At 38.5% G+C, this 13,783-nt stretch overlaps 1 protein-coding gene across 10 annotated transcripts in view; it reads left to right on the forward strand.

Annotated features, from left to right (window-relative positions):
- The window catches only part of GOSR1 (golgi SNAP receptor complex member 1), a 55,293-nt gene that overhangs the window by 25,123 nt on the left and 16,387 nt on the right, over positions 1-13,783 (forward strand). For 8 of the 10 annotated variants that reach the window (XM_021928894.2, XM_021928895.2, XM_017950478.2 and 5 more), the window contains exon 7: positions 11,658-11,687. The exons of the other annotated variants lie outside the window; for them this stretch is intronic. In XM_021928894.2, the coding sequence (XP_021784586.1) occupies positions 11,658-11,687 (30 nt within the window). The remainder of the gene's footprint in view (positions 1-11,657; positions 11,688-13,783) is intronic. 10 annotated transcript variants of the gene reach the window in all.

Consider the following 13,783-nt stretch of genomic DNA (forward strand, 5'->3'; position numbering starts at 1 on the left):
GTGTATAAGAATGCTTGTGATTTTTGCACATTGATTTTGTATCCTGAGACTTTGCTGAAGTTGCTTATCAGCTTCAGGAGCTTTTGGGCTGCGATGATGGGGTTTTCTAAATATACAATCATGTCATCTGCAAACAGGGACAATTTGACTTCCTCTTTTCCTAATTGAATACCCTTTATTTCTTTTTCTTGCCTGATTGCTGTGGCCAGAACTTCCAACACTATGTTGAATAGGAGTGGTGAGAGAGGGCATTCCTGTCTTGTGCCAGTTTTCAAAGGGAATGCTTCCAATTTTTGCCCATTCAGTATGATATTGGCTGTGGGTTTGTCATAAATAGCTCTTATTATTTTCAGATACATCCCATCAGTACCTAGTTTATTGAGAGCTTTTAGCATGAAGGGCTGTTGAATTTTGTCAAAGGCCTTTTCTGCATCTGTAGAGATAATCATGTGGTTTTTGTCTTTGGTTCTGTTTATATGATGGATTATGTTTATTGGTTTGCATATGTTGAACCAGCCTTGTATCCCAGGGATGAAGCCAGCTTGATCGTGGTGGATAAGCTTTTTCATGTGCTGCTGGATTCAGTTTGCCAGTATTTTATTGAGGATTTTTGCATCGATGTTCATCGGGGATATTGGTATAAAATTCTCTTTTTTTTGTTGTGTCTCTGCCAGGCTTTGGTATCAGCATGATGTTGGCCTCATAAAATGAATTAGGGATGATTCCCTCTTTTTCTATTGATTGGAATAGCTTCAGAAGGAATGGTACCAGCTCCTCCTTGTACCTGTGGTAGAATTTGGCTGTGAATCCCTCTGGTCCTGGACTTTATTTGGTTGGTAAGCTATTATTGCCTCAGTTTCAGAACCTGTTGTTGTTCTATTCAGGGATTCAACTTCTTCCTGGTTTAGTCTTGGTAGGGTGTATGTGTCCAGGAATTTATCCATTTCTTCTAGGTTTTCTAGTTTATTTGCATAGAGGTGTTTATAGTATTCTCTGATGGTAGTTTCTGTGGGATTGGTGGTGATATCCCTTTTATCATTTTTTATTGCGTCTATTTGATTCTTCTCTCTTTTCTTATTTGTTAGTCTTGCTAGCAGTCTATCAATTTTGTTGATCTTTTCAGAAAACCAGCTGCTGGATTCATTGATCTTTTTGGGGGGTTTTTTGTGTCTCTATCTCCTTCAGTTCTGCTCAGATCTTAGTTATTTCTTGCCTTCTGCTAGCTTTTGAATGTGTTTGCTCTTGCTTCTCTAGTTCTTTTAATTGTGATGTTAGGGTGTCAATTTCAGATCTTTCCTGCTTTCTCTTGTGGGTATTTAGTGCTATAAATTTCCCTCTACACACTGCTTTAAATGTGTCCCAGAGATTCTGGTATGTTGTGTCTTTGTTCTCATTGGTTTCAAAGACCATCTTTATTTCTGCCTTCATTTCGTTATGTACCCAGTAGTCATTCAGGAGCAGGTTGTTCAGTTTCCATGTATTTGAGCACTTTTGAGTGAGTTTCTTAATCCTGAGTTCTAGTTTGACTGCCCTGTGGTCTGAGAGACAGTTTGTTACAATTTCTGTTCTTTTACATTTGCTGAGGAGTGCTTTACTTCCAACTATGTGGTCAGTTTTGGAATAAGTGAGATGTGGTGCTGAGAAGAATGTATATTCTGTTGTTTTGTGGTGGAGAGTTCTGTAGATGTCTATTAGATCCGCTTGGTGCAAAGCTGAGTTCCCAATTCCTGGATATCCTTGTTAACTTTCTGTCTCGTTGATCTAATGTTGACATTGGGGTGTAAAAGTCACCATTATTATTGTGTGGGAGTCTAAGTCCCTTTTTAGGTCTCTAAGGACTTGCTTTATGAATCTGGGTGCTCCTGTATTGGGTGCATATATATGTAGGACAGTTAGCTCATCTTGTTGAATTGATCCCTTTACCATTATGTAATGGCCTTCTTTGTCTCTTTTGATCTTTGTTGGTTTAAAGTCTGTTTTATCAGAGACTAGGATTGCAACCCCTACTTTTTTGTTGTTTTCCATTTGCTTGGTAGATCTTCCTCCATCCCTTTATTTTGAGCCTATGTGTGTCTCTGCATGTGAGATGGGTCTCCTGAATACAGCACACTGATGGGTCTTGACTCTTTATCCAGTTTGCCAGTCTGTGTCTTTTAATGGGAGCATTTAGCCCATTTACATTTAAGGTTAATGTTGTTATGTGTGAATTTGATCCTGTCATTACGATGTCAGCTGGTTATTTTGCTCATTAGTTGATGCAGTTTCTTCCTAGTATCAATGGTCTTATTTGGCATGTTTTTGCAGTGGCTGGTACCGGTTGTTCCTTTCTATGTTTAGTGCTTCCTTTAGGAGCTCTTGTAAGGCAGGCCTGGTGGTGACAAAATCTCTCACCATTTGTTTGTCTATAAAGTATTTTATTTCTCCATAACTTATGAAGCTGAGTTTGGCTGGATATGAAATTGTGGGTTGAAAATTCTTTTCTTCAAGAATGTTGAATATTGTCCCCCACTCTCTTCTGGCTTGTAGAGTTTCTGCCGAGAAATCTGCTGTTAGTCTGATGGGCTTCCCTTTGTGGGTAACCTGACCTTTCTCTCTGGCTGCCCTTAACATTTTTTCCTTTGTTTCAACTTTGGAGAATCTGACAATTATGTGTCTTGGAGTTTCTCTTCTCGAGGAGTATCTTTGTGGTGTTCTCTGTATTTCCTGAATTTGAATGTTGGCCTCCCTGCTAGGTTGGGGAAGTTCTCCTGGATGATATCCTGAAGAGTGTTTTCCAACTTGGTTCCATTCTCCCCGTCACTTTCAGGTACACCAATCAGACATAGATTTGGTCTTTTCATGTAGTCCCATGTTTCTTGGAGACTGTTCGTTTCTTTTTACTCTTTTTTCTCTAAACTTCTCTTCTCGCTTAATTTCATTCATTTGATCTTCAATCACTGATACCCTTTCTTCCATTTGATCAAATCTGCTACTGAAGCTTGTGCATGCGTCACATAGTTCTCATGCCATGGTTTTCAGCTCCATCAGGTCATTTAAGGACTTCTCTACACTATTTATTCTAGTTAGCTATTCGTCTACTCCTTTTTCAAGGTTTTTAGTTTGTTTGTGATGGGTTTGAACATCCTCCTTTAGCTCGGAGAAGTTTGTTATTACCAATCGTCTGAAGCCTTCTCTCGACTCGTCAAAGTCGTTCCCCGTCTAGCTTTGTTCTGTTGCTGGCGAGGAGCTGTGTTCCTTCAGAGGAGAAGAGGCGCTCTGATTTTCACAAGTTTCAGCTTTCCTGCTCTGGTTTCTCCCCATCTTTGTGGTTTTATCTACCTTTGGTCTTTAATGATGGTGACGTACAGATGGGGTTTTGGTATGGATGTCCTTTCTGTTTGTTAGTTTTCCTTCTAACAGTCATGACCCCCAGCTGCAGGTCTGTTGGAGTTTGCTGGATGTCCACTCCAGACCCTGTTTGCCTGGGTATCACCAGCGGAGGCTCCAGAACAGCAAATATTGCTGCCTAATCCTTCGTTTGGAAGCTTCGTCTCAGAGGGGCACCTGGCCTTATGAGGTACTGGGAGGTGCCTCCCAGTTAGGCTACTTAGGGGTCAGGGACCCACTTGAGGAGGCAGTCTGTCAGTTCTCAGATCTCAAACTCCGTGCTGGGAGAACCACTACTCCCTTCAGAGCTGTCAGACAGGGACGTTTAAGTCTGCAGAAGTTTCTGCTGCCTTTTGTTCAGCTATGCCCTACCCCTAGAGGTGGAGTCTACAGAGGCAGGCAGGCCTCCTTGAGCTGTGGTGGGCTCCACCCAGTTTGAGCTTCCAGGCCACTTTGTTTACCTACTAAAGCCTCAGCAGTGGTTTATACCCCTCCCCCAGCCTGGCTGCCATCTTGCAGTTCGATCTCAGACTGCTGTGCTAGCAGTGAGCCAGGCTCAGTGGGTGTGGGACCCTCCTGGTGTGCTGTTTGCTAAGGCTGTTGGAAAAGCGCAGTATTAGGATGGGAGTGTCCCGATTTTCCAGGTGCAGTCTGTCACGGCTTCCCTTTGCTAGGAAAGGGAACTCCCCAACCCCTCACACTTCCTGGGTGAGGCGATGCTCCGCCCTGCTCCGTGGGATGCACCCACTTGTCTGGCAAGCCCCAGTGAGATGAAACCGGTACCTCAGTTGGAAATGCAGAAATCACCTGTCTTCTCCGTCGTTCACGCTGGGAGCTGCAGACTGGAGCTGTTCCTATTTGGCCATCTTGGCGCCCTCTCCATACAGTTTTAGCTTTAACATTAGGTTTATAATACACGTTGGCTTCACTTTTTTGTGTGGTGTAAGTTAAGGGTCGGGATTCATTTTTTTTTTAAACACATGAATATTCCATTGTTTCAGTACCACTTGTTGAAAAGACTCTGCTTTCCTCTGTTTAATCTGTTCAAAGATGTTGACATCTTTGTAGAGAATTCACTGGACACTGCTAGTTTATTTCTGAACTTTGTTCGTTGCATTGACCTATGGATCCATCCTTAGGCCAGTTGCACTCCGATTACCGTAGCTTTATAATAAGTTTTGAAATGAGGTAGTGTGTAAGTCTTCTAACTTTATTCTGTATCTTCAAAGTTATTTTGACTCCCCTGGGTCCTTTGTACTTCCATATAAATTTTAATATCAGATTGTTTAAAAGCCTGCTGAAATTTCAAATAAGATTATATTGAATCTAGAGATCCATTTGGAGAGAATTGCCATCTTAACAACCGTAAATCTTCCAATACAGGAACAAGGTCTTGTATGAAAATATACAAAGAACTCTGAAAATTCAACAATTTAAAAGCGGAAAAAAGATCTGAACAGCCATCTTAACCAAAGAAGATATACAGACAATAAATTAAGCTTATGAAAAGATACTTAATGTAATTAAGTATCATTAGGATACTGCAAATTAAAACAACAGTGAGATACCACTGCACAACTGTTAGAATGGCTAAAATCCAAAACACTGACAACATTAAAAGGAACACTGAAGGAAGTGGAGTAACAGGAATTCTCACTCATTGCTGGTTTGAATGCAAAATGGTATAGCCACATTGGAAGACAGTTTAGCAGTTTTCTTTTTCTTTTTTTTTTTTTCTGAGACGGAGTATCGCTCTGTCGCCCAGGCTGGAGTGCAGTGGCGCGATCTTGGTTCACTGCATCCTCCGCCTCCCGGGTTTAAGCAGTTCTCTGCCTCAGCCTCCCAAATAGCTGGGATTACAGGTGTGTGCCACCACACCCGGCTAATTTTTGTATTTTTAGTAGAGACGGGGTTTCACCATCTTGGCCAGGCTGGTCTTGAACCCCTGACCTTGTGATCCACCCACCTCAGCCTCCCAAAATTCTGGGATTACAGGCATGAGCCACTGTGCCCATCCTGGCAGTTTTCTTAAAAAGCTAAATATGGTCTTACCATACATTCTAGCAGTCATATTCCTAGTGATTTTCCTAAATGAATTGAAAACTTATGTCTACACAAAAACCTGTACATGAACGTTTTACAGAAGCTTCATTCATAATCGCCAAAAGTTGTAAGCAATCAAGATGTCTTAAGTAAGTGAATGGATAAACAAATGGTGGTACATCCATGCAGTGGAATATTATTCAGCCATACAAAGAAATAAGCTATCAAGCCCGGAAAAGACATGGGGGAACTTCAAATACATAAAAGCAGCCTATCTATGAAGGCTACATACTGTATAATTTTAAGTATATGACATTCTGGACAAGGCAAAATTATAGAGACAGTAAAAAGATCAGCAATTCTCAGGGGTTGAGGATGGGAAAGGGAGGAAAAATGAATAGGTGAAGCACAGGATACTTAGGGCAGTAAAACTCTTCTGTATGATACTGCAAGGATGGATCCATGACAAAACCCCCACCACTGTGCAATGCAGAGTCAACTCTAAGCATGGCATTTAGCTAGTAATGTATCAGTACTGGGTGATCAGTTCTAACACATGTGCCACACTAATCACAAGTGGAGGAGAATGGGTTTATAGTGTGTACTTTCTACTGAATATTTCTATCTGCCTAAAACTGTTCTAACAATAATGCTATTCACTTTTTAAAAAGGAAAAAGTGATTTTCCAGGATCTCACTGCTAATGACTTAGCTTTTATTTTTTTATTTTCTCCTTAAACTGAGCAGGAATCTGTCAGGTGCTTCACTTTCTGTCTCCCGGTAACTTGCTGTGATTATGAAAATGTTTGTGCTAAACAACCCATGAACAAAGCAAATAAAGATATTCCTTCGTCTACCCAGACTGAAAGGAAATATGCCAGCGCATCAGTGTTAATGAAAGAGAGGTTATAGCTGGTTTCCACTTTCATCTTTGTTTTCCTGTATTTTCCGAATGTTCTCTGTAAAATAAAAAGCTCTTAGCACTAAAACAGTATATATGCATTTTACTGCAGCTTAATTGTATTCAGTTAACATAATTGAAGAGATTAAATAAGAAATGTAGAAATAAGTCAGACCTAGATCTTAAGGATCTCTCTGGTTGACTGTTAGTGAAAGACTGTCTCCCCACAATGCTTGATGTAAATGGTCTGATTGGTTAGTGACAACCTCATCAATTATTGCAGCTTGCAAAGGGATCGATTTTCAAATTTTTATTTATTATTCATTATTATTATGTACTTGCTTATTTGTTTTCTCATTTAGTTGCTTACTTATTTGCTTATTACTTTCCTACCATTTTAAAAGAGGAAGGTACTATCTAAGTGATTTCGCCAAGTTCTTACATTTTGTTGGTTTAAATTGCTTTAATATATATGCATGAAATCGCATGTTTGCTCTTGAAATGTGTGCCTTTTGTAGTGTGTGTGTTGGGGAAAATAAGTTATTTTTTAAAAAGAGAATTATTTAAATATGGCTTTGGTGATTCCTCAGTATGATAACTGGTAGTGAAATGTAGCTTATTGTTTTCAGTTGCTTTAAATTGGTCTTGAGACAAATGGAAATTTGTTTCTTAATTACAGGCTCTAGATGACTTTATAGAATATCTCTGGGCTATTATCAAGTACTTGCTTAAGAAGGATAATTCTACTTGATTATATATTTTTTAACCCAAAGGAAAATAAGTTTAAATTTGATTTTAACCAGATGATGCCATCTGCATGGAGTCACTCTGATGTTGTGTCCACACTGTCCAAGAAAGGTTTTAATGAATGGTGTTTGTTTACTTTATTTGGTCTTAGACAAATGAGTAAAGACCTGGAGACTGGGCAATTTGAAAAGACATTTAGGAATCACTGGCTTTTCTCTGTTGATGCTACCATATAAACTAAGGATGACAGTGGGTAGGGAATGTGTGTGGAATTCCTGTGTGATTCACTGTAACTGGTATGCTAAATGCATGGTTAAGCTGGTGTCAGCATCGTCTTTCTGTAAGTTAAAGATCCCTTCTGTGAGCAGGACTCCTGCGGACTCATGTATGTTATATTTTGAAATATGTTTTAGAGGATATTTTAGGACTTAATAAAGGTAACTGATGTGTAAGGGGACTTAAAGGGAAGAAAAACCCCTTCTTCTATAGGGTAGCATATTTGGGATTATAATTTTCATTTTCTTTAGGTTGCTTTCAGTTTCCTTTTTTTTTTTTTTTTTTTTTTTTTTTTTGAGGCGGGGTCTCGCTCGTTCACCCAGCCTGTAGGACAATGGCGTGATCTTGGGTCACTGCAACCTCTGCCTCCCAGGTTCAAGGATTCTCCTGCCTCAGCCTCCTGAGTAGCTGGGATTGTAGGCACCCGCCACCACACCCAGCTAATTTTTGTGTTTTTAGTAGAGACGAGGTTTCACCATGTTGGCCAGGCTGGTCTCGAACTCCTGACCTCAGGTGATCCATCTGCCTCAACCTCCCAAAGTGCTGGGATTACAGGCGTGAGCCACTGTGCCCGGCCAGTTGGTTTCATTTTCGAGTGAATCCAGCAAACACTCTTTTCTTTGACTTGCAGTTCCAGTATTGCTATAAAATTACTGTAATATGGGGATAGTTGTCAGTCTCAAATACATAAAGTGACCAATTTCAGTGACCTTTTATCCTTTTAAGAAAACCTATTCTATGAAAATCCAATTTTGTGCAAAAAGTGGGAAATAAGTGGGGGCGCAAGTGTTTGCTTTTTGAGACTTTATTTGATTCATGTAAATAGAAAATGGTTTTATTACATGTAAAATGTGATTTAAATTGGTCAAAATGACATTTTCAGAAAGTATACATAAAACATATGTACTCATTACGTAATGAGTACAAAAAGCGAGTCTCATTACATAGAATAAGGATTCTATCTGTGTGCCACAAACAACTTCAAAGAATTTTCTTTATATATAATGACACAGAAAGTTGTTCCTTAGCATCCATTTCAACTCCAGTTCCTCAGGAACATTGAGTACAAATTATAATGAGTTTATTTTCCAACTAAAGTTTAGTAGTTAAGCTAGTTTATTAGTTAATTTAGTTCTGACCTGTATGATTGAGAATAGATACAAGAGAATTACAGAAAGCAGATAGTGGAAATGATGAAGTGTACCTGGCTGACTTTCTGACAATTTGCGTGAAATGCTTGGCTTTGTAATTTTATATTTCTTTCTAGGCTGATACATTGAGTTTATTTAGTTAGAAATAGACTGGTTATCTGTTTTTTTAAATGCTGCTTCACAGTTATATACTACTTAAGGTATGTAGCTTTGTAGTCAATCTAAATTGGAATTGGGTTTTTGTTATTGTCATTTGGTACATTGGTCACTTTATAAATGTTTAACTTTTTGTTTTGAGTTAATTATAGATTTGCATGCATGCAGTTTTAAGAAATAATACAGAGAGGCTAGGTGTGGTGGCTTATGCCTGTGATTCCAGTTACTTGGGAGGCTGAGGCAGGAGGATCGCTTGAAGCTCAGGAGTTCAAAGTTGCAGTGAGCTGTGATGGTGCCACTGCACTCTAGCCTGGGTGACGGTGAGACCCCATCTCTACAAGGAAAAACAGTAATAATACAAAGAAATGTCATGTACGGGCCTACCAGATTTTATTGTGCTTTGCTTTATTGCACTTTGCAGATATTATTTTTTACAAACGGAAGGTTGGTGGCAATCCTGTGTCAAGCAAGTCTTGCCGTTTTTCTAACAGCATATGCTCACTTCATGTCTCTGTGTTACATTTTGGTAACAGTATTTTAGATGTTTTCATTATTATCTTATCTGTTATAGTGATCAGTGATCCTTGATGTTACTCTTGTAATTGTTTACAACCTCACTGATAGAAGAGGGTGAACTTAATAAATGTTGTGTATGTGTGGAGTTTTTTTGTTTTGTTTTGAGACAGGGTCTTTCTCTGTTGTGACCTTGTGACCAGTTCACCAGATGCCTTTTGGCATGTGTCTTGTCAGTCTTCATTGTAAGATCTTGGCAGGTTAGTGCCGTATCTTTGTAGCCACCTTCTGACCCGATACCCTCCAGGGGTGCTTCTATATGTGTTTGTTAGAAGAGTAAGTGCATACTTAGTAATCGTAGATTTCATCAGAATAGTGAGTTTATCTGGAAATTTATATCAATTTTATACTTAGATTTACCATCTGTAGTTATTGAGAAACTAATAGCAAAAAATACTTGACACTTACTATATGCGAGGTATTGATCCAGTCACTATCTATGCAAACCCCTTTATTTGAACAAGTAGGTTTTATGATCCTTGCCAGTTTACAGATGAGAAAACTGGGGCACGGAGAAACTTGCCTTGTGTCGAATAACTAGTAAGTGGTAGATTCAGCATTTAAATAGCCACATAGTCTGTCTTTCACTACCATCTTTGTAATTTTTGAAATTTTTAATAACAGGATTTATATATGCTATTTATGACGTCCCCCTCCCCACCCGGAGATGTAGTCTAGCTTGTCGCCCAGTCTGGAGTGCAGTGGCGCGATCTCGGCTCACTGCAACCTCCGCCTCCCGGGTTCAAGCGATTCTCCTGCCTCAGCCTCCCAAGTAGCTAGGATTAAAAGCACCTACCATCACCCACAGTTAATTTTTGTATTTTCAGTAGAGACGGGGTTTCACTGTGTTGGCCAGGCTGGTCAAGAACTGCTGACCTCATGGTCCACCTGCCTTGGCCTCCCAAAGCTCTGAGATTACAGGCATGTGCCACTGCGCCCGGCTGGTATTTATGACTTTTTAAAGCTCGTTTGTTCCCTAATATATGCAATAATTTAGATTACCTAGTCCACTACTTTATAATGAAACCTTGACTTAACTGCTTTGTAGCATGAACTTAGAAATTCTTTTGGAAATAAGTAGTTGGAAAAATACATGCAAATATTTATTTGAGTGCCTACTGTGTACCTTACTCTATGCCAAGTGGATACAGATGTCTGGAAGTTTGTTTTCCTACTTCTGCTGTAAAGCGAGCCCTTCACCAAACTTTACCTATTCATTTATCCCTAAAATGGCTTTGTTTGTTTGTTTCTTTCCAATGTGTGCTGCATAAAGGGAAACAATTTACAGATGAAAGGTGTATTTGGTATCTTTATTAATATTCTTGAATTCTAAAGTCTGAAATTTGTTTTAGTTTCAAAAAAAAAAAAAACCTGTTTCCCAAAAAAGAAATAAACATTAGGGTGTAAATATTTACTGTTTACAGACATCAAAATTATATTTGCCTATCCTATCTCAACAAGTTGGTTCTAATTCTTAAGTTCTGAATAGATGATAGTGACAACTTTGAGCTATTTAAAGAGAAAGTTCATTTCTTTATGCTGTCATTAAAACTGTTCCAACTTTAATTATCAGGTATCTCTGTGGAAAAAATCGAGTTAAGCTAGCAAAAGTAAGATAGAAATTATTTGTTTGGAGTTTTTTTGAGACAGAGTCTCGTTCTATGGCCCAGGCTGGAGTGCAGTGGCACGATGGTCTCGGCTCACTGCAACCTATGCCTCCCAGGTTCAAGCAGTTCTTGTGCCTCAGCCTATCGAATAGCTGGGACTACAGGCACACATTAGCATACCCAGCTAATTTTTGTATTTTTGATAGAGACAGGGTTTCACCATGTTGGCCAGGCTGGTCTCGAACTCCTGCCCTCAAGTGATCCACCTGCACTGGCCTCCCAAAGTGCTGGAATTACCAGCATGAGCCACCATGCCTGCTCATAAGATGGAAATTATATATATTGTATGCAAATAAAATTAAATTTATTTCAAAGTCCAGGCCAGCCACGGTGGCTCACATCTGTAATCTCAGCCCTTTGGGAGGCCGAGTTGGGCAGATTACCTGAGGTCAGGAGTTCGAGACCAGCCTGGCCAACGTGGTGAAACCCCCATCTCTACTAAAAATACAAAAATTAGCCAGGCATGGTGGCAGGTGCCTGTAATCCCAGCTACTTGGGAGGCTGAGACAGGAGAATTACTTGAACCCAGGAGGCGGAGGTTGCAGTGAGTTGAGATTACACCACTGCATTCCAGCCCAGGCAACAGAGCGAGACTGTCTTAAAAAAAAAAAAAAAAAAAAAAATTAGAGTCCAGAATTTTCCCCAGATGCTTTCAAAAAGCTAGACATTCTGTATACATAAATGACTAAAAAGTTTATCTATAGATGTAGAAAAATTAATACAGGTTTTAAGTGTTCATTTAGTAAATTCAGAATTTGAATTTTCTTTTTATTTGCAGCTCAGATCGTCTGATAGAAGAGACAATAAGGTAGGAATAAGTTTTTGTTTTGCTTTGTTGGTTTTTGTTTGTTTGCACATAAATTTAATGAACAGTGTTACAGCTGTTTTAAAATTAAAGAAAAAACATTTTAATGAACAGATCAGAGTTAAAGTTCATTTATCCTCCTTAAAGATGAAATTTTTACTGTGTCCTTCCCTTGTAAGAGATGTTTGACACCCAAGTATATTTCCATAGTTACTTTAAGTTGTTTTGCTTAAGTTAATTTTTCCAATTAATTTATATTTAATATTTTCAATCTCAATCTTTTTATTCTCACTTTTTAAAGGAAAGCGATTTTAAGCATAATTTGATAAATAATTTTATGCCATTCATATAGACTTTTCTGTTATAGCACCTGCAAAAAATCTGCAGTAATAGTTCGTAGTATCTGTAATAACATTGAACTAGTTTCTTGCTTAAGTTAAGGGACATTTATTTGTTGTTTTGAACTACTTAGCTTTCTAGGTTTGATGAATTTTAAAATATCTATTTTATGACAGTAAAAAAGAACATTAACTAGATACAGTCTCTGTGCTCTAGAATTCACCAATATGTAAAGCATTGGTTTTCAGGAAAGGTAAATCAAAGTACATGACAATAACAAATGTGTGTGTGTGTGTGTATGTATGTATGTGTGTGTGTGTGTATATATATGTGTGTGTGTGTGTGTATATATATATATATATTTTTTTTTTTTTTAAGATAGAGTTTCACTCTTGTTGCCCAGGCTGGAATGCAGTGGTGCCATCTCGGCTCACTGCATCCTTCGCCTCCCAGGTTCAAGTGATTCTCCTGCCTCAGGCTCCTGAGTAGCTGGGATTTCAGGTGTGTGGCACCATGCCCGGCTAATTTTTTGTAGTTTTAGTAGTGACAGGGTTTCATCATGTTGGCCAGTCTGGTCTCGAACTCCTGACCTCAGGTGATCTGCCCGCCTTGGCCTCCTAAAGTGCAGGGATTACAGGTGTGAGCCGCCGCACCCAGCCACAATTGTATTCTGACCACGGATATTGGGCCTGTGCTAAAAGTACTTTGCCTGCATTATTTTATTTAATTTTCTCAATAACCCATTAGATAGACACGAATCATTAGGAACTATTTCCAAAACAAAGAAGAAATTAAATAATTAGTCTTTGGTCACATGACTAGTAAATAGTATTAAGGATTCAGATCCTTCAGTCTTAGTCTAACTCTAGAAACAGAGCTCTATCTAAACCACATTGTAGAAAGAATACAAGGTTTCGGGTCTGATTTGGCTTGGAACCTGCCTGTGCTGTTTATTAGATCTTAGATCTCTGTTCTTTAGATAATTTACTTTAACTTCTTGGAACTTTCATTTTCTTATCTGTTTAAAAATACAGTATTGATGATAATACTTACCTGTAAGACCGTTAAGGATAATGTGAAGAAAATGCCTGATCTAATACTAGGTAATTTGTAAATGGTAACTATATTATTAATACCACTCCTTTCTTTTTTAGCTTTTTATTTTGATATCATTTCAGATTTCAGAAAAATTTCAGTAGTGAAAAGAAGTCCTATATACCCTTTACCCAACTTCTACAAAGTTTAAGATGCATTGATCCTCTTTACCCCTAAGTATTTCAGTGTTCATTTCCTAAATATCTGTTTCTTTTGTATGGCTTCATGGATTCTTTATTCAATGGATTAGAATATTTTCCATCATTAATAATCTTAATACATTATAATCTTTTATAACAATAAGCCATTATTGTGTCTTGAATTTTTGTTTAAATTGTATGTGCTGAGCCTTCCACTTGAAGAAAGTTTTCACAGAATTGCCTAATGTTGACTGAAGTATCTTCCTTGTAACTTTTTCCTTTTCATCAGCACATGAGATCTGATCACATTTTGCCAGGAATTATTTGCTTAAAGTTTCCCAATAATCCTTTTTCTTTTTTTCTTTACTTCCCTTTCTTTCTGCCTTCTCTTCTAGGGCCAGGCTGCCTTAATTAAGCTTCCACTTCAGCACTGGCCTATTTAAGGGCTGATAATATGAGTATAAAAACTTGGGGTACCTCATAGGACAAAAAAGAAAAGGAACAATTGAGAACCATTGAATTGTT

Source organism: Papio anubis, chromosome 17 (genome assembly GCF_008728515.1).
Source record: "Papio anubis isolate 15944 chromosome 17, Panubis1.0, whole genome shotgun sequence".
Classification (NCBI taxonomy): domain Eukaryota; kingdom Metazoa; phylum Chordata; class Mammalia; order Primates; family Cercopithecidae; genus Papio; species Papio anubis.